This window comes from Patella vulgata, chromosome 3 (assembly GCF_932274485.2).
Source record: "Patella vulgata chromosome 3, xgPatVulg1.2, whole genome shotgun sequence".
Lineage (NCBI taxonomy): Eukaryota > Metazoa > Mollusca > Gastropoda > Patellidae > Patella > Patella vulgata.
In genome coordinates, this window is record NC_065881.2 from 51450921 (window position 1) to 51472316 (window position 21396).

Consider the following 21396-nt stretch of genomic DNA (forward strand, 5'->3'; position numbering starts at 1 on the left):
TTTTTCCATTTTTTTTTTTTTTTTTGCATCCATTTGAGTAGTTAGGTAAAAGTGTTCATGTTTTATATTACATAGATAATTAATAAAGTGAGTCACTTGTCTGTGTAATGTAGATAGTGACATGACCATTTTATAATAACAACAAGCTTACAATCTGTTTATATATACTAGTCTACATGCTAACATTAATTCAATATTCTAACAATGATGCAATACACTGTTTCATACGGAAATGCTGTCTTTCTCACAATAGCATTGTAACAGACTTACAGTTTTTTCTCTGGATTATTTTACTAAATCTTAAAGCCATTGATTGTCATTTGAGGGATATTAATCTCTTGCTATACACAATATACATAAGTTGCTACTTTTTGTCATTCTCTACAGATGATATGAAAAAAGCCAGTGCTAAGTAAAATCTTTTGATAGACCTCTCTTTAAATTTTTATTTTAAAAGTGTTCAAAAAATGCAAATGACAATAAGTGGCTTTAATTTGTTAAGTCGCCTTTTTATTTTATATTTCAACACATAAAATGAATCAAATCATGTTAATTCAACATATTTTCAAAAAACCGATTTAGTTATTGCACCACTGTGGGTTAAAAATATTAACGTATAATAAAATATAACATAACCAAGGAATAATAATAAAAATAACAGTTCATTCTATCTACATAATGATTTAACTACAATTAACATGATCTTAACACTTAACAAAACAGATGGAAGTCTTTAAAACTTATTGGTAATGTATATTATAATAATCCATAATAATGATTTATGATTGTGTATGAAAAGGACACAAATTGCTAAGGCAATCCTTGCACAGTAGCTTCACAACGCTCATTCACTGAAAGACAAATGGCATAAAATTCCCACCACCTTTCGCAGACAATCTTCGGATTTCTGACAATCGATTGTAAGGATATATGATGTCAATGAAAAAATATTTTGAAACATATTTCCACTTCACATTATCACTTCTTGAGCATGCGCAAACAGTTTTTTTTGGGTTTTTTTTATTAATAATCAATCCAAATTAAGGTATCAACTAATTTTGAGACTTGAACCTAGAATTATAAGCTTTAAGTTAGCTACAATTTGACTGTATTATCTGCACATCACTGTTACTGGCTTAAATAATTGTAAATAATACTGAGAGTTTGAGATTCAGGATTTTTTTATCTGTAAGGTAACAGTTTATGTTTTTGAATTCTTTTTCTTCTCAATCACAATTCCTCCTGTCACGTCACCATTTTCAACTGCTTTTATCACACTATTCACAAATTCGGCAGCATTTCCAGCTATCTTCAAAGCTGAAATAACAATAAAGATAGAATAAAGTAAAAGATGAATTTTGTAAATTAATCATAATTTCATCTTGAAGATTAAATATCTTACAAATGCATCAACTTATTTACTAACAAGAATTTTTGAAATTTATATGTGCTGAACTTACTTAAATTTTTGGCGATTAATTCATCCAACTTATTAATAAGTTTGTCATGGTCTGTATCTTTCAGTTCCTGCATTTGTCTGGCTCGTTTAATAACTGAACTTCTGATGGTGGTAATAACTTGTAACAATTGACTATGCTCTTTCTCCAGGCCATATAATTTCACTTTATTTGCCTCATGTTGTGCCTTTTTCTTCAATCTACAAGCTCTGCAATAAAGTAATGATTCAATAAATAAATGATACATAGGCTTCCCAAAAAATAATCTATTCCACCAGATACCATATTAGTGGATGCTATCAAATGAACTGATGTTTTCAATGTCACACATATGATTTGCATATCAACTGCAAACTGCCCTGCGGTCTAGACAAACTACATAAGACAATGAAAGAAACAAACAACAAATATCAAATTAAGTTAATGGATGTGGGGGGCCAACTGTAAGCATCCGCTGTGCTATTATACAGTCATGAGCCTCTAATGATACAGGTTTCACTCAATGGCAATAGTCTCAAAACAGCTTTGTAGATAGAGTCACATGATTCTTAATGATCAGTACTCAGTACATGTAGTACACATCAATACATGCAAATAAGACTAAATTAAATACCTTGATGCCAGTTTATTTTTCTTTTTTCTTGACTCATTTCTAATAGATGCTGGTTGATCATTAGATGGAGATACTTCATTAATCATATGATTCAGCTTCCTAATCTGTTGACCAAGATTAAACAGTTTCTTAGGTGACGGGACGATATCATTTCCATCACCTTTTCTAGCCTTGCCTCCATGTCGGATACCAGCTTTGGTATTTTGTGGATCGAAAACAGGATCTTCAAAACCAGGAAGTTTATATGGATTTTTGTTATCTAAATGCAACTTCAGTTTTGTTCCCTTTGGACCTTTTGACTGGACATTGTACTGCCAAAAATATTTTTCTCCTTTCTTACCATCATCCAAAACTGAAGCACCACTAGGAAAGTCCATTTCTGAAAAATAAAATATTCAAAATGTTTAGAACAATTTAAGGACTATTGATTAATTACTTCTAATATTTTTATTTTGACATTTTTTTGGGGTGGTCTTTTAGTAAGAATTATAAAGATAGGTTGCCAGGCAACGAAACATACGCTCACAGCAACTAAATCAGCCGGGCAGTCAACGAGAGTTGTAGCATACATGTATTTGTACTTTTTTTGTTAATGAAACATTTACAATACACTAAATTCTTATGAAGAGTAACAAATCAGTAAGTAATTATCAGAAAATCATCATGCTAACGTTTAGTATACAAACCATTTAATATCATGGATTTAGCTATTCAAGTTACCAAAAATCATTGAAAATCAATATACTTATTCGTCTCAAGACCTTATAAACTCTGCGTATCAATCTAAAGTCAATCGAAACGATTATATATAGGCGTAAACACAGTCTATAGATATAAAATCAATCAGATGACAACTACACGTATAGTCTGTAAAGTATCCACAAGATTTTTCAAAGTGATCAAGGGCCATAACTCGGGCAGTAATTATTGGAAATCGGTGAAAATCAATAGGCTTCTTCGTCTGATGACATTACGCACTGTGTATAAATTTAGAGTCAATTGGATATTAACTTTAGCATCTAGAGCTTGTGGACGCTGGACGTATAAAAATTGCATCATTAGCAATTTGTATTAATTACCTGTGTCTGACCAGTCTTCATCACTACTTTCATCATCATCAATAGATTCTTCATCAAAGGATGCCGCCACAGAACTACCAGAATCTGAAGTAAAAAAAAAAGAAAGATGAAGATCTCTAATGGAATTCAAGGAACTTCTTGTGTGAAATAAACCCCAATCATTTTGTTGTTTTATAAGCTAGGTGTAATACAAAAAATTTGTGAGTCATATAACAATTTAAGGTTAGATCTTCTTTAGCATATTTTTTTTTTTTTTTATCAAATTGTGATATTATAAACTTAAATAATGTGTAATAAAATTATCTGATATTTTAATTTTATTGTATTAATAACTTTATAAATTATTCAATGTGTTATAGTACTCGTGTGTACATTAATAAAGATAACTTTTTAAAAATTTCAATTATGTTAAACTTGTATTAAAATTATCATCAATATGCAAGACCACTGAAAATCTGATCAATATGCAATTCAATTCATGTACATAAGACGTATACGTTCATTTGTTTGGTTTTACGTCCACTTCCACTTTGGGTGATATCACAGACAAGAGACCTACACAATGCCTTATGGCATTTCTGTTTTTTGGGGTTTTTGTTGTCTTTCAATAACACAGATTGTTTGAAAGTTTGTCATTATGTACATGTACCAGTACCTTGAATAAAGGATGATATTTTTTCTGGCTCAAGATGTTCTCTCCATCCATTACAATGATATATTGCATTCATTTTAAGGTTAAGAGCCGAAAGGCAAAATCACTTATTAACAAGTTTATATAGCCTACTACTCCAGGCCCATCCTTTATCTTGAATGACCTCATACCCAACATAATTCAATTGTATGTAAAGTCTCATGTCATGTGCTTTACAGTATCATTTCAGGGAAGGTCAATATTTTAAATATGAACAGGATTATCCTTCTTCATGTACATGTTTACAACATTCTTTGGGAATTACATGTACATGTAGAAAGAACCAGTTCCTAGAAATCAGTTAATATAGGGTATAAATTTTATTTCCTACTTGCAATTGGGTATTTATTTTTTTTAATACTATACACAAAAATAATTATCCAGTCTAAATTTGCCTTCACCTGATACAAAGTTGTTTACCACTTTGTTGACCTGTAGGTCATATTTTGTTTTTAAATATAATTTTGATATCCTTGTTTTTTATGTTTTTGAAAATAAGCTTAAGGTTCAACTTCACCAAACTATACACACAACACCCAGAAAATCTGGCATATTGCCAATTTCAATACTTTTCTTTTGGTGTGGAAGCTTCCAGTGCATAGATGTCAATTTGACCTTGACATTCAAATGATTTGGACAAGCTTATGTATGGATACAAGTCAACTTTTCTAAACTACATGTATATTATTATATTATATAATGTAAATTCAAAGAGATTACATTTTAATGAATGTCTGAAATAATATGTGTATTATATCTTAACACTATTGTCTTAATCTTTTGGTCATGAATTACTGACTCTGATGAATTTTTTTTTTTTTTTTTTTTTTTTTAAATTAATAAATAATATAAAATTCATTCATTCATGTGTTTCGGTACAACTAACATTAAAATAACAATTCTTGTGGTTAAAATTATACCTACCAATGTTAATAGTTGGCCATAACATTTTGTTATCCATTATATGCATGTACATGTATTAAAGATATTGAATGGAAATGAGATATTCATATAATAACTCCTTGGAAAATAACACTAGTGAGGGGAATATTCTGTGATATACCACACACTGTCATGTAAATTTACAATGTTAAGTTATGTGTGACTGATATAAAGAGATGGAACATGGCCTAATATTTCACAGCTGATGTATAAAATAGGTCATGTGTCATGTGATCGCATTTCAGTCCAGTTAAATCAGATCTTGTTGACTGACTTTATAAAAATTTATCCATATGGAAAAAAAACAAACCGGTTTGTTTCCTGTTTCAGAATCATATATTATTAGTGATTACTTATTACCCTATACACGTTTTCTTTGTGGAATAGCATAGATTTAAGATCAGGGATTTGATTTATAAATTCAGTACCCCTCCCTGCCCACAAAAAGCACTTTAGCCACCCTTAAAACAATTACATATCTGAGACCTTACTACTAATTACTACTAAGTTACTCACCAAATCTAGTTCTTTTAGCCTGAGTTGGTTTAGTATCATTATCCTCATCATGTATATATTTCTCAATTTCCTTCCATTTTTCTTCCACCGATTCTTCATTTTCTTCTTTCACAGGTAAAGCTGGCCTTTTAAGACCAATCACACTAGCAATACTAACTGGTGGCCTTTCTGAAGGACTATTTGTCATTAATAATTTCTGTAGTAATATTTTATTATCCTCTTTAGGAACCGTTTCTCTCTCTGACTGACTGTTGTAATACACACTTGGAGGGCTACGACTCGTACTCTGAGGTAACTGCACAGGCGTTTCTTTTCGAAAATTAGAGTTCAGCGTTGAAAGAGAGCCCGACTGCTTACATGGGTTTGACCATAATGATGAACTTGTCATTGGCTCTGATTTGATAAACGCTTGAAAGTTTGAACGAGACACATTCTGTGAATTTGAAGGAAAGTTTGTATTATTTTGTCGTTGACCTGTTATATTAAATGAATTTTGATTCATAGTGTTTGTTTGTATACCATCTGAATACGACACAGTCTTACACGATGGTATGATTGTTTCAAGATCGTCCAATAAAGATTCAGATTCACTGTTCCAGTTTGAGTTCAATTCTGTCAAAGTCACATCTGAATTCATACATGTACTTGTCTGAACATTATAACTTGAAAAATCTGAGACTGGCTGGAGATCACTGTTGTCCATCACCAGATTAGGTAACATGTCATAGTTATTCTCGAACTGTGGGTTTAAATCAAATTCATCAAAAGTTGAACCACTGTCACGTTTTTGAAGTGTTCTTGTGTTTGAACTCAAACAGTTGACATAATTCTGCATATCATATTTTTCCTGGTCGTACATATGAAGGGAGTTTGGGCTAGCAGCATACATTGTTAAATCACTGTTAGGTAAAACATGGTCACCTCCTGGTGAAAAATGAAAGTCTGGATTGAACGAGTCCATATTACCACTAAACTTGGCCTGAAATGATAAAAACCACAACAAAATAAACACACAGACTTCTCAGAACTACATCAAAATGCCTTGTCATCATTACAAAAATAATCACCTACACAAACATGTTCACCAAATGATTAAAATGAACAAATATGAAATGATTTATATAACTAATTGAATCAAAAATGAAAGTACAGGTACTAACTAAACTATTAATAACTTTTAATAATGCCCCATATATATCCTTGTCATAAGCGGTAAAAATGTTAATGTCATTTTGTAGTGATACTATTTATAGACATGATGTTAATGTCAATGACACTCAATAGGTAGACTATATATATGTTCATGTTTATCAAAACTGTGATATTTTTAGAACATGCACAATATACTTATTGATATGACCCCTTCCTTGCTAAGTTACTTCCTACTTTCAATCATAAAATTCTTTAGACCTAAGATCCATTTTAAATTTTTTTATTCCAATCACTGTTTCTTTAAAGTTTAGATTTAAAACATGAGTATTTAAGAATTTCCAATATCCAATCCAAACATGAAAACATTTAAAAGTCAAGTCATGATGACAAAAATAAATTAAATTAGGTTTACAATGTAGGCCTGTATTGTATTTGTATCCTTATATGTGTACAGTACCTAAAGATACTACATACCTTCCAATACCAGATTGAATGCCAAAAATTCATGATGAACCTTATCCTCTGAAGATCAGAGATCAAATGAATTTATATTATGATATGCTGTGGTGTCATACAGTATTTTCCCATAATTCTTAATCAATACCCCAAAACAACATCCTACATGATTTTATTTATTCATATCCCTGACAAACAAATATGTTGGTAAAAGTTGTTATTCTCAATGGAAGTACAAAATACTATGTCATGAGTGTGAAAACATAGCTATTACGTTAAGTGTGGGCGTTCATTCATAGTTGCTGTCGTAGTAAAAGGTTTCTTATTGCTGAAAGGCTTTTTTGTCAGCCTGACACCATTAGGCAAGATTGATTTAATAAATGAGAAATACAAGTGTCTCAGTATTCCAATTATAAGACAAAGAAATATATCTTGTAGCATCTTCCATTTGTCTTTCTCTATATTTATCTCATTGATGAATGTACAGTATATAGAGAGTGTTCTGTTATAAATGATTCTTCTTCATTCTTTAGTTGTGAATTGAATAAAGCAGACTTCTTTTCAAGAAGGTATTTAAAAACTTATTTTAACTTTGTAGCTTTAATTTACGGCGAAATTTAATTAATCCAATGAATATTAATTTTTGTTTAAAACAAGAGAAATTATAGAAGTTGTAAAATAACCTATAAAAATAATTATTTTCAAAGTTCAATTAAATTTTATTGAAATAATAACCAAAGATAACTGATCTAGCTATATATAGATAAGTTTTTCCTTTTAACACATCTCAAAGGAGAAAGCAAATGTATGTAAGAATGAATGCTATTTTAAAAATGTCTCTTGCTAACAGAAAAGCCTTGACTCCTATTGACATAAGCATTACTAATAGTAGATGACTCAAAATTTTATCCAACATTGTTAATAAGATGGTCTTCTGAAAGTGAAGTATAATTTTGTATAGTACACATGGACATATCTATATGAGTCATTGTTAACCAAATTATACTTCTACTATGGAGACAAGAAATAAAATCAATATCGTTTTCTGGCTAACAACTATGCCGATGACAAGGAAGTAGCCTCAATTCCAACATGTACACAAGTCTTTTAAAAAGGATATGACCTCCTCGATTAAGTGAATAAATGTAATGTGTTCGTTTATTATGCAAGATATATAAATAAACTATTCCATATTTAAAATTTGAAGTCCACAGACAGACAATGTTAAAAATAACATTTTACTGTAAGTAGTGATAAAAAAGTTACTGATAGAAGTTGCCTGATTGCTTATCAGAATAAAACATTTGATCAACTTATTATAACATTTCATTTTGACCCAAATCAAAGATGTCCTGCTTCTTTAATAATTTGACACAAAATAAAATTTACAAAGATATTGTACCTACCCTTGGGCGTTTATGATCAACAGTCATGGGGAATGAATTAATTCTCTGAAAGGGGACACCTGATGTTGTAGGAACCCTCTGGGTATGTCCAGCTGCACCCAGATGAATATGGGGTGTACTATTTCTTCTTGTAAAATTGCCTACTGTGGGTCTTCGTCTAAAAAGAAAATACATTTTTTTTATATAATTAGATATATGTTTGGAATATTGCAACATTTAAATTACTTTACAAGAAACCCAGAGTTTATTCTCCAAACCTCCTCAGACAGGTACGTACATCATATATTCACTGATAAGAAGTACTGGTACATACATATACTATATACCTGTATGATCCTAACCAGTAGTCAGTTTGTTAAAACAAAGTCTGTTTGACAAATGGAACTTCTGAATGAATAAAATGGTACCATACTACCAGGTGTTTCAAATACATGGTAAGCATACCCTGCTAATTAAATTCAGTTATTTTTTAAAAATCATTACAAATTATAACCTAGTCAAGATTTTTAAAGCTACATATTATGCCCACTGACGTGAAGTCCCTATCCATGACCATTCAACATGATAAACTTTGTATACTGTTAAATAAGAAAGGTATCTTCTATTCCTGATTATAAGTTCAACTTCACACCAACTTTTAAACACTTGAAAAACTACGGTATGTTGTAAAGTTCATTACTTAGTCAAAGACCTTACCTTGGCAAACAGCCCATGTTCCAATGAAAGGGAGACCACGATTGGGACAGTTGTGGATTTTTCTTATCCATAAAATATTCCAAAGTGAATTCCTCTCAACAGGGAACAGACACAAAAACAACAGAATATTCCAATGAAACTGGGTATTATTATCCATAGACTATAGAGTTATTTACAATTCCTGTCCAAAATTTGTTTTATGTAAACTGGCACAACCTCACAAATAAAAAACCCAAAGTCAGTACTACCGGTATTAAACACACCAAGTCATTATGTACCCATGTGGGTTGTGATCCATCCCAACTCAACTGACAGACTGCTTGAATCACTCAGCTGAGTTCACGGATATAGCTGACAGCACTGCCTAGGTCACCTAGGTCATTCTAGTTGAATCACAAACAACTCGTACAAATAATGCTGAATACAAGATTATACGTCAACAAAGACTTGGACCCTTTTCTAGTCTTGAAATACCAAAGTGGGCATAAATTAATCCCAATTGAATGCCCATAGACATTTTTAATACAAATTTCACTCCAGTTATGAAACCACCAAAATCCACTGACATTGTAGAACCTTCTTTTGTTTACATTTAGAAAAAGTCGTATAACCAACAAAATATCCGACTACTCACCTTTTTACTTGGACAGAGTGTTTCTCCGATATGTTATTTTTTTAATTTAGTAATCTGATTTATACTTTTCTCCAAGGTTATTCAAGATTTTCAATGGAAGTTGTACAGTACTCCTCTTGAAGTCTTTACCGAACGTTGGTTTGTTATGGTTTTGCAATGCGGGCAGGATAACATCACGTGCATTGACGACGTCACATCTAGTTTATCCAATCCAAACAGGTTTGATCTGCTTGGTTGTAAATATTAGGTTAGGAGAATTTCGAAACATTTCAGGGTTATTTCTAACTTTCTGGGATATTGCACAGAAAAGCGGGAGATTTTGTGTTCAGAAAGACTCATTATTGTATCAATAACCCATATTAACATGTAGATAAAACTAGAATTGTCATGTAGCTTTTTTTATTTACAAAATGAAATGTTCTAGTTCATTCCACCAAAATCGGTCACATTTTTATCTATTTATAACTGTGACGTCAGATAATTTCCACAGGTGAAGGTTACATCATATCCATCGTGACGATTAAATCACGTGTGCGTCAAAATGATTTAATAAAATTTGTTTACTTAAGATACAAAATTGAGATGTAATTATTTGTTTACCTTATTTGGATATCATACACTATCGAAGCTGAATGTTGCTCTATTATGTTTTCTACTGAGATTGAGAATCGTGATTTTATACTCATTAATTTGTTACAAACTAGGGATGTTATCTCAACATCATGATTTATGGTTTTTCTAACTATAGCACTAATTGGAAAAAAAATAAGACAAACCCACTCAATTTAGAACAAGTACTTACGGATTAGCATTTCAATATTTTAGAATAGCTTAGGTTATCTTCAGATAGTCCCTACTAATTTTTAAAAAGAGAAAGAATTTTTTTTATATACCGGTATCATGTAAATATTACCTAATGTAGTGGGGGATCACGTGGGTAAGACGCTAGCTCGCTAGCCTGGAGGTTGGGAGTTCGATCCCTGCATTGACCGAGAAAGTTCATCCAGATTTTCCGGCGTGGTTCTCCCTTGTCAGTGATGCAGGACGGAGGGGCTGACAAGGAAAGCTTTCTAGTCGTTCGGATGGGACGAAAAACCGAGGTCCCGTGTACACATTGGCGTGCACGTAAAAGATCCCTTGGCAATTGGAATTCGATATAAGAGTAGGCCGTAGTGCCGCTGTCCGGGCAAAATTTCCCTCATAGCACACTGTATGGCGTATGCCCGTCTTCATTAGCCCAGGTTAGGAGCAGAACAGTAGGACGTTAAACTCCATTTCATTTCATTTCACCTAATGTAGTATACAGTCTGATCCAGGTGATACCACAACTCGAAAATTGCTTGCCATTTCTTCACTTTGTGAAATACCCGGAATGGTCATCCCATAGGACTTCGAATTCTGTCTTATGGTTTGGATTGTTCGTCCTTGGTTTTATTTTATTTCTGTCTTATGAGAACTATTTTAAAGTTCAGATCAAGCTATATCTTTTCTCCCTTGAAAAATCGTGGTTTGTCATCTTGGTACTGAAAACAACCATGTTTGGCCAAGTTATTTGGAAGAGCCTAAACGGACAATAGTTGCTGGGTTGGCGTTAATTTACATGTAAGTCGTTTCGTGCTAAATAGTGTAATCAGCAAATGGACTGCATACAAATTTTAACCCAATCTAATTAAAATACAGATCTATATTTCGTTTCGTTTTTTTTTTATACTTTCGATGGCCTACACTACATGGAGATCTGACCAGTTGTTTTGGGAGGTCGCGTCAGAGGTCATACGAGCGGCTTTTGACCCTATGACGCCAGCATTGATGTATCTAGTGGATTACCCACAGTTCCGTGCACCTCACCCCAAAAGCTCGCCGTAACAGACCGTTTCATTGGCTAATCCCTCATATCATCCAGTACACGTCAATGACAACAACTTTTCCACTCGGCAAACCTCGGAAGATTTCGTTTCTCTACATCTAATATATTTATGAATAATGAAGAATGTATAGAAAATGTTGGAAGTTTTGTTATTAAATGCCTTTAAGAAAAGAGGAATATAAATTTTTTTTTTTTTTTTTTTTTTTTTTAAATTGATATGTAACATTAAATATTGACGATTAGATTAATATGAACCACAAGTCTTGAAAATTAATGTTATTTTGTAAGATATGTTGTTAAATATTGTTATGCATCATAATGTGAAATGTTTGATACACTTGGAAAATGATTGGAAACGTATAAGAAAACTCGTTTTCGTTGGACTTTTTAATTGCTGTCAAATACTGCCATTACAGTAGAATCTGCATTAAGCAGCCACCCAAGGGAATTTTCACAACTGACCGCTTAACAGGAGTGGCCTCTTAATAAAATCTCGTTGCTTTTGTGCTGACATAAATTAAATATTACGCTTGAATGCATTGGAAGCGGTAAATTTGGCCGTCGCTGAATCTTGCGCCGAACGAAAATTCTTTACTCAAATCTTGGACATAACTTAACGGGAGTGGCCTCTTAATAAAATCTTGCTGCTTTTTGTGCTGACAAATTAAATATTACGCTTGAATGCATTGGAAGCGGTAAATTTGACCGTCGCTGAATCTTGCACCGAACGAAAATTCTTTACTCAAATCTCGGACATAACTTCTGTAAACTTGTCATTTTGTACCAACCTTCGATACTACTGTCTACCATTGTGATGCATTCGATACTACTGTCTACCATTGTGATGCATTCGATAATATTTATCCATTTTTGTGAATAAAATCGATGAATTAATTTTATTTTATCAAAAAAGCACACGAATAAAAAAACATCGCTAATTTTATCACCTATTTACAGGGGGTGTAACTCTGTATGTAATATTATAGGAGGCGCTAAGAGAGATACTAGATGATCGTGACAAAACTCGGTACTTTTATTTTATGCAATCAGTATCAAATAATGTGTCGTTACGCGTGAAAACAATGATCAGGATAGTCGTTTAATAAAACAAAAGATTAATTAACAGATAATCCCGGGTTGATTGTTATTTTTACATTTCTTTTTACCTGATCTGTGGGGGTCCAGTTAATTAACTACTACTCACGGGATTAGCGGGGGTGTTACAAAGAACGACAAGATGGTATCATCCAACAACAATGTTATTTTCTTAAGCCCAAATGGAGGTGTTCTTCTAGCCAAAGAACTTTCACCTATTCATTATTACGCTACGGTTATGCTGCGAACCATGGTAATTCTTCTTTTAACGCCAGTCTTTCAGGAAAACAAAGCACGTGTTTTATAGTGTAAATGTTTATCAACTATTTACATAAATATTACACGTTTGGGTACCTAAATGCAATTATAATAATTTCTAATATGTTATTCACTAGTTATGTACAAATAAAAAACAAAAAACAAAAAAAAACAATGAATATATGTCAGTTATCTTTGAAATTAAAGAACTAAAAGTGTTATGATTTGTAGTCTCGGACATCAAAAACTGGTACATTTTAGACGTCTTGGTAACCAAGACGCTAGGAGGTTCTCTACCGTACATCATATTAAAAATTTATGTTATTTTGTAAGACATGTAGTTAGATATTGTTATGCCTCACAATGTGAAATGTTTGTTGTAACTTCCATACTCATGCTTGAACATGTAGTTGTGAATAAACTGTTATTATTATTATTAACAAATTAACTTTTTTCCTCCGACAAATTAAATTCTAAAACATATTTTTTTATGTATTAAAAAAATAAATAAAGACGTTTGAAGTATTTGTAGGTAAAGGTTATTTCCTTTGTTAGTGTAAATTGGTATTAAAATGAGTAAAACGCGCCATTCTGCTCAAACCAGTAACGTTTTATGTAAACAATGCACGCGCCAGCCAATGATTGACGCCGCGTGATATGACGTCATGTGTTGAAGGCAGTCATTTTTTACAGAGATATTAGAAGACTTTCGTAATACTCTGTAAAACAGATTGATCCTAGTGTAGTAAAGACAAGTAAAACGAAATTTTGAACTATAAAAAATCGAAACGAAATAGTATCTGTGTTTTAATCGGATTGATTTTAACCGGCTATTGTGCTAACACGGGATGGAATTATGGAAGGAGGCTGCAGGACATACCCAAAAATAACTCGGTCCACAATATCCATTGGTTATGGCGGTTTGCATAGTTATTCAGTGGCGTAAACTTTGCCTTGAAGAAATTTAAAACTTGCGCTAAGACTGGCATGGTGATCCACTAATTTTCTTTGTAGCATAATTCCTAATGAAACCTTCAACAAAAATAAAACTACTATTATATAATATTATTTAGACAGTTATTAATTCAATAACACGGCATAAAATATGTGTCTGCTATCGAATTAAAAAGCATTATGTAAGATTTAGATAAAGAGCTGACAGTTTAAATATAATAGTTTAAAACAGATAAGAGAGAGAGAGAGAGAGAGAGGGGGGGGGGGTTAACGTCCACTCGACACAAACTAGCTCATTTCGGGACTAACATATGGTTCAATTTTATTTCCATAATTCGCTTGCGCGTACCAGGGGTCTTTAGCTGTTTGAGGAAACCGGGGGACCCGGAGAAAACCCACGAGAGGTTGGACAGGCGACCCCACTCCTTGTCACGTACAACCGGGGAATCGAAACCATGCCAGTTGACTCAATGACAGACTTTATGATACAGCGCGCACGTGCTAATCATTCAGCAATCCAACCCCCCGTAAAACAGATAAAGAGCTGACAGTAAATATACTAGAGGATGAAAATTAGATAAGAAAAGGGAATATATTGACACCAGTCAAATTGCATAATTCTGAGCGAAGTTATAAATGTTGGAAGTTTTGATAAGAAAAGCGCTGTCTCGATTTCCATTGCTACCATTTTTACGATAATAAACAAAGTCTCGATTATCCATTTTTAAATTTAATTATTGAATGGTGATCGTGTTTCACTCCATTAAAAATCGCGACCATCCGATGATCTAGAGAGTTGATCATGTACTGGTCATGTGAATAAATGTCTAATTAATAATTTAAATAACATTTGGAGCCTACAAGAAAGACATGCAATAAGCAAATGCAGCTCTTACATAATGCATCTTTAAAAGAAATTCACTTACATACTAGCCATTACAGTGTAGATTGTGGATGGTCTCTAATTGGTCAGGTCAAATTTATCTAATTTTGGTAAACAGTTTTTAACCGTCCTTAATTTGCTATCCGGTTTTGTAGAGCCCCGTATACAGAATTTACGTGCATATATTAGAACGTAAGCAATCTTTTTTTTAAAACTTTTAATTCGTTTATAACTCATTGTATGATGTTTCTCAAATAAATAAGTATATATAATTCCTTGACATATCGAGTATTTTTTTTATCTTGAAATTGTACATAACAATATTCCATTATTCAAGGGACTATATTTTGCTAAGATTCGTTTGTTTTTCTTCTTTTCTACAACATCAGAATCAAATCTTTTGCGCCTAAATCTAAAGATCTGTTTTAAAAGGAATACCGATATGCAAAATTATTGTTAATCCAAAAAGATATAAGATATCTTACAAAAAAATGTACACTTTATCCCATAGGTTACCATTCCATCTGCTGCTGAAAATAACTGTTCTGTGAGGAACATTTTGGTAGCAATTCAATACTATGAATATCAATAATGTAATGAACAGTGAGGAATATTAAAATACTGGTAACCAAAAAATAGTGCTATTGTAAACATACATATAATTATTTTGCATTTCGAAACAGCTCTGAAATAAATCGAAAACTAGAACTGTGATGACGAGTTTCACGGACACCCGCACCCTTTAGCGGACGTCACTTTCCGCACTAATGATATATTCCCGTACGTGTTAAAAACTGGACGCGAAATAGCCATTTATTAATACATATTGAAGTGTGAAAACCTTACAAATTGCCTATTTCCCGGAAATGTCAAAAATTTAGCGGACGCCACTTCACGTACGGATACGGTTTAAAATATACACCTGTACATGTCTTTAAAAATAGTTATGTTTCAGCCTTAAGATCCGAATTGCAGGAAAATGAAATCCGAAAATTGGCTTCCGTCTTGCTCTGCTCACTTATAAGGGCAGTTAAATTTTAACCCTCAAAAGCGTTCCGAAAAGGTAAAAAATGCAAATTTTCTAAGATTACCGTTAATTCTGGGTCATTCGGATAATTATTACCAAGCTTATATGTTAAAAGCTAGATTTTCGGCGGAAGATGATTTAAATAAATTTGTGTTTGATATGTATTGAAATCTAAAACGTTTTCTAAAAATGCCACATTCCAAGACTTTGCTCTCAAACAGAGCTGTACAGTCTCAAAAAACAAAATTCTGAATCATTTTACCCGATGCATTTATTCAAATTTAAATAATACCTAATCTTTAACACCAAATTACTTATTTCGGAGAGTTCGTATGGTTCTCATGACATGTACCTACTTTTCAATAAAATAGCTTTATGTCACTCCAAGTGATCCAATAAGCATTTTTCTGCGAACTAAGCAAGGTGGAAACAGAAGGAAAAAACATATTAATTTGAACAAAAACAACATTGTTTCACACAAGCTTAACAGTGTGAAACCCTAATAGTAATAAGTATTATTGTCGCGAAACAAACGGACAAATTCTCCTCCATTAGGCTAGTTACTTTAGTAACGGATATTGATATCATTTCACTCTATCCGTTACTGACGCATTCTATTGACAACTAATATTGAAATAAGGCTTTTCCTGTATCTTTGTAAAATCCTGAAACAGGATTTACAGGAATTCTATGATGTTGTTTAGGGGCATGTACTCCAACAACAACATCCTGAAGATTGTCCTGTATCCCGAACCTGTTAAAGGTTCCTACAGGATTCTCGTCACCCTTCCTACTACGGAAGGTATGTAATTTTGAACCTCTGGGGACGCCTTTATCAGAACGTTCCTTGTTTTTATCGGTTCTAGGTGGATTTCCACCAACTGGCTGAGGAGTGGGGGACACAATCCCCTCAATCTCAGACTCCCCAGACTTATTAACAGTCTGGGTATTGAGAGAAACTTGAGACTGTGTGCATGCACTTTTTTCAAAGACGAGGTTTACATCCTGATCCGGAAAATGCACTGGATGGTAGTCCCATTCCAGTTGTAGATGAAACGAAATTCTTGGGTTTGATAATTGACAAGAAATTATCATTTATCCCCCATATCAAAACCCTCAAGAAAAAGTGTCTGAAAGCCCTCAACATATTGTGAGTCTTGCCAAACACTGATTGGGGAGCAGACCGCAAGGTCCTGCTCAGATTATATCGAGCATTAATAAGTTCGAAACTCAATTATGGGTGTATTGCGTTTGGGTCAGTCCGTGGGTCTTATCTTAAAGAGCTTGACACCATTCACAACCAAGGTCTTAGAATCAGTTTATAGGAGCATTCCGAACATCTCCAGTGCAGAGTTTATACGTCGAGGCGCACGAGCCCTCATTGCACGACAGGCGTGATAAACTTGCACTGCAGTATGCTACAAAAATTAAAATTGCATCTCTGCCTCATCATATTTCATTTAACACCATATTTAGGTCATAACACGAACATCTATATTTACTGAAAACTAATATTATGCCATCATTCGGTATTCGCTTTCAACCCCTTTTGTCTCAGGCTGGTATCAGTCAAGACAGTGTTGCGAATACCCTTTTCTTTAAGACACCACCATGGTCTATATCTCCTCCCAAGATCGATCTCGATCTTACAAAAAAAAACAAAAAAAAAACAAACAAACAAAAAAAGATGCTAGTTCCACAGTGTTTCAGTCTCTCTTCAGAGAGTTAAGGTCTAAATATGGTGGTTATGCTCCAATATATATAGATGGTTCCAAAGATGGCGATCGGGTAGCTTCGGCTACTGTCAAGCCATCTGAGACCATTTCTGTTCGTCTTCCTCCTGCTGCTTCCATAATTACTGCTGAACTCCAGGCCACCTTTCAGGCTTTGGAGTTCATTAAATCCTCTTCATCCTTAAAATACATTATATTTACTGATTCTTTGTCCTCTTTCCAGGCAATAAACAATAAGCAGCTTGTACACCTTTTAGTGGCAGACATTTATCGTCTGATACTATCACACGAGTTTAACGGTAAGGACGCCGTCCTTTGCTGGCTCCCCAGTCATATCCATATTAAAGGGAATGATCAAGCAGACTTAGCTGCCAAGTCTGCTTTAGATCTTCCCATATCACAATTTCGTTTACCTTTCACCGATTTTAAATCGTCCATTATTTTTATACGCCCACATTTTCATGCGGACGTATTATGCCGTCGCCCCTGTTCGTCCGTCCGTCCGGACGTCCGTCCACAATTTGTTTGTGGACACTCTACAGGTCACAGTTTTTATCCGATTTCAACGAAACTTGAAATATAGTTTTATCTCCCTAAGATCTCAGTTCTTTTCGATATTGGCATGTATTGGACCGTTTTTAGCTTGTGGGCCCTATAGAGGTCACAATTTTTATCCGATTTTGTTCAAACTTGACATGTAAGTTTATAACCCAAAGGTCTTTAGTCCCTGTCGATATTCGCGCATATCGGACGGTCACTTCCTGAATTATGGCCCGTGATTGTACGAAAAATCGCATTTTTATCCGATTTAAAAAAAAAAACGTTTGAATATATCACCGTTACACCCTAAGGATGGTTGAGTTCGAATTTAGTAAAAATCGGACCAAAACTGACAGACAAAATGGCCGCCCCTCGTACTCAAATAGTGTAAAAAATATGGTATATCAAGGTTGTGGAGCCTTCTAGAGGTCACAATTTTCCTCTGATTTTGATGAAACTTGAAATGTAAGTTAATAGCTCAAAGATATTGGTTACTGTCGATATTCGCGCATATCGGATCGTAACTTCCTGAATTATGGTCCCTGATTGTACGAAAAATCGCGTTTTTAGCTTGAGGTCCCTAGAAAAAAATTCAAATATATCACCGTTACACCGTAATGTTGGTTGAGTTCAAATTTCGTGAAAATCGGACGAAAATTGTCGGACAAAATGGCCGTCCCTCTTACACAATTAGTCTAAACATCTGGTATATCAAAGATGTGGACCCTCTATATAGAGGTCACAATTTTGATCCGATTTTGATGAAACTTGAAATACATGTTTATAACCCAAAGATCTCGGTTCCTTGTGATTTTCGCGTATATCGGATCGTAACTTCCTGAATTATGGCCCCTGATTGTACGAAAAATCGCGTTTTTAGCTTGTGGTCCCTGTAGAGATTACAATTTTTATCCGATTTAAAAAAAAACATGTGAATATATCACCATTACACACCAAGATCTTGGTTCCTTTTGATAATCGCTCATATCCGAACGTAACTTCCTGGATTATGGCTCCTGATTGTTCGAAAAAACGCATTTTTAGCTTCCACATTTTTTTTCCGATTTTAAAAACCGTTTAAATATATCACCATTCCACCATAATGAAGGTTGAATTCGAATTCGAGAAAATCGAAATGAAACTGCCCGACAAAATGGCCGCTCTTTGTACGCAAATTGTGTAACAAATATGCAATATGAAGGTTGTGGACCCTCTAGAGGTCACAATTGTTATCCGATTTTGATAAAACTTAAAACATATCTTTATATCCCAAAGATCTCAGTCCCTTTTGATATTTGCGAATTTCAGGCCATAACTTTCTGGATTATTGCCCCTGATTGTACAAAAAATCCCGTTTGTTTTTAACTTGTTCTCTATCCATCTCTTACAAAATGTGGGCGTATCCTGCCTGGCAGCCGCTGGTTTTTATATATGACCGCTGGCAACGGTCTTGGGATCTTGCAGACACAAACAAACTTCATCACATTAAGCCTCTCCTGGCGAAGCTCCTATAGAACCAGCAGCAGAGATGAAGTTGTTTTGTGTCGCTCTCGCATTGGTCATACCTTTTTAACTCATATTTTCATTTTGAAGCGAGAGCCTCAACCAGAATGTGTTCACTGTCATGTTTCTTTGACAGTAAAACACATCTTGATTGAGTGCAATCATCTAAAGTATATTAAAACTTAATATTACCGTTGCTAGCATTTTTAAAAGAGACAAACTTTTATTCAAAATTTTAATTGTATATATTTATCATATATTGCGTTTTAAATATTTATATGCAAAGAAACTGATATATTTTAATTTTAATTATATTTTCTGTGATATTTGATTTTATTTACATGGATATTGTTTTAATTTGTCTCGTTAAATTCACCATATGTTTGGCGTAATATTTCCCGGTTGGAGCTGACGTGCCTTTAAACAACATTTCATTTTATTTCATTTCAGTCCTAAACTTGTATCACCTTAAGCAGCCACGCCGAGTAGATGTGGAGTTTGCCGAGTGCTTAAGCAGCTTGCAATTTTATTTGATTTAGCAGACCATCAAAATAAAATATAACCGTAATGTTTATTACTATACATTGTATACGGCAGCAGAATAAACGTATTACTTACTGAGAAATATAGGATTATAACACGAGTTTATCATAATTTAGCCTATGCATATTTATTGTTCTTTATATATATAAATATTTGTTTCATGATGTTGGTTTTCAAAACATTTTGTTTATGGAGAGGTTATTGTTAAACAATTTTAATTTACTTAGAAAACAAGAATAAGACTCTGACAGTGTTTTTGGCACTTTTTGCCCTCTTGACATATTATTTATCATTTTCGAAAAATATATTTTTCTGTTTTTGTTATTTGGTTGTTTTTGTCAAATAGAAGGTTATTGCGCTTTTTGATGACGTATTTGAGTCGTTTTCTTGCATCACACGGTAATACCATTGTCACGTTATGAACACCTTGCCATTTGAGATAAAAATAGCTTTCCTTGTTATTTCTGGAGACAGCTATTTATCTTCTCTCTCTAACTGTAATCCACATATCATGCGTTAGTTGGAGTCACAGCAAGCTGGCGGCTCTTATATATTTAATCATTCGTTGATACACTGCCATTATTGTCTTCTAGAGACTTAAGGCAAATATCGAACTGTTATGAAAGAAAAAATATATCATATATGATGTAGGCTCAGTGTTTCCTGGGGCCTATAAAGCGTGTATAATATAGTACGAACTAATATCTATGTATATCATAATTTATGTACATGTAATTATCGATTTATTTGAAGCATATGACGATACTAAAATATTCGTTACTTGTAAACAACATACCACCCACGAGATTTAGTCTATCGGCGAAGAAAACAGCTTTCGACAACAATTATATTTTTTAAATTTTAAACCAAAATATTTCGATAAACAATTTGTTAACCTTTGTTCCAAAAGGAGACAAGCGGTTTTAAGGGAATAATACAGGTTTCTAAATAAATATATTCCGTAATTTTGTATATGGCAAAGGCAAAAGCAACATATCATAGGTGACGCGATGAACGGTAAGGTGGCTAGAACGGAGGTGTCTGTTGCAAAACTTTAATGATTGTGAAATAAGACTGTCAGATCAGCGGCTTGTTCCGCGAATTTTCACTTCATATTATGAACTTTTATGTATTCATTGTCATGCTATGTACTAATGCAAGGAGCCAAGTCTCTATAACTCAATATCATCAAGTCTTCGATATTGCAAACACGACTTATTGGTCCATTTAAATCAACATCTGTTATCCAATATTTAAGACCAAATGAAAATTTTAAAATTGGCACACGAATCACGTGACAGAATGCTTTCGAGCGCCGTTTGTAATGAATTGAGGGACTCAAGAACGAGGC

The 21396-nt window shown here is 33.5% G+C and overlaps 1 protein-coding gene across 3 annotated transcripts; it reads right to left on the reverse strand.

Moving 5' to 3' along the window:
- Positions 1-9812, reverse strand: LOC126815615 (CREB3 regulatory factor). Of its 3 annotated transcripts, none has more exons than XM_056099571.1 (7): positions 9643-9812; positions 8313-8469; positions 5299-6277; positions 3150-3233; positions 2071-2449; positions 1461-1666; positions 1-1317 (listed from the first exon to the last, which is right to left on the reverse strand). In XM_056099571.1, the coding sequence occupies exons 2-7, from the start codon at positions 8337-8339 to the stop codon at positions 1202-1204; spliced, it is 1791 nt and encodes a 596-aa protein (XP_055955546.1). In that variant the 5' UTR covers positions 8340-8469; positions 9643-9812; the 3' UTR covers positions 1-1201. The 3 variants fall into 3 exon arrangements, with proteins under 3 accessions (XP_055955546.1, XP_055955545.1, XP_055955547.1); XM_056099570.1 differs by lacking the exon at positions 9643-9812 and adding an exon at positions 9009-9231; XM_056099572.1 differs by lacking the exon at positions 8313-8469 and having other exon boundaries at positions 9643-9811.
- Positions 9813-21396: the final 11584 nt, after the last annotated feature.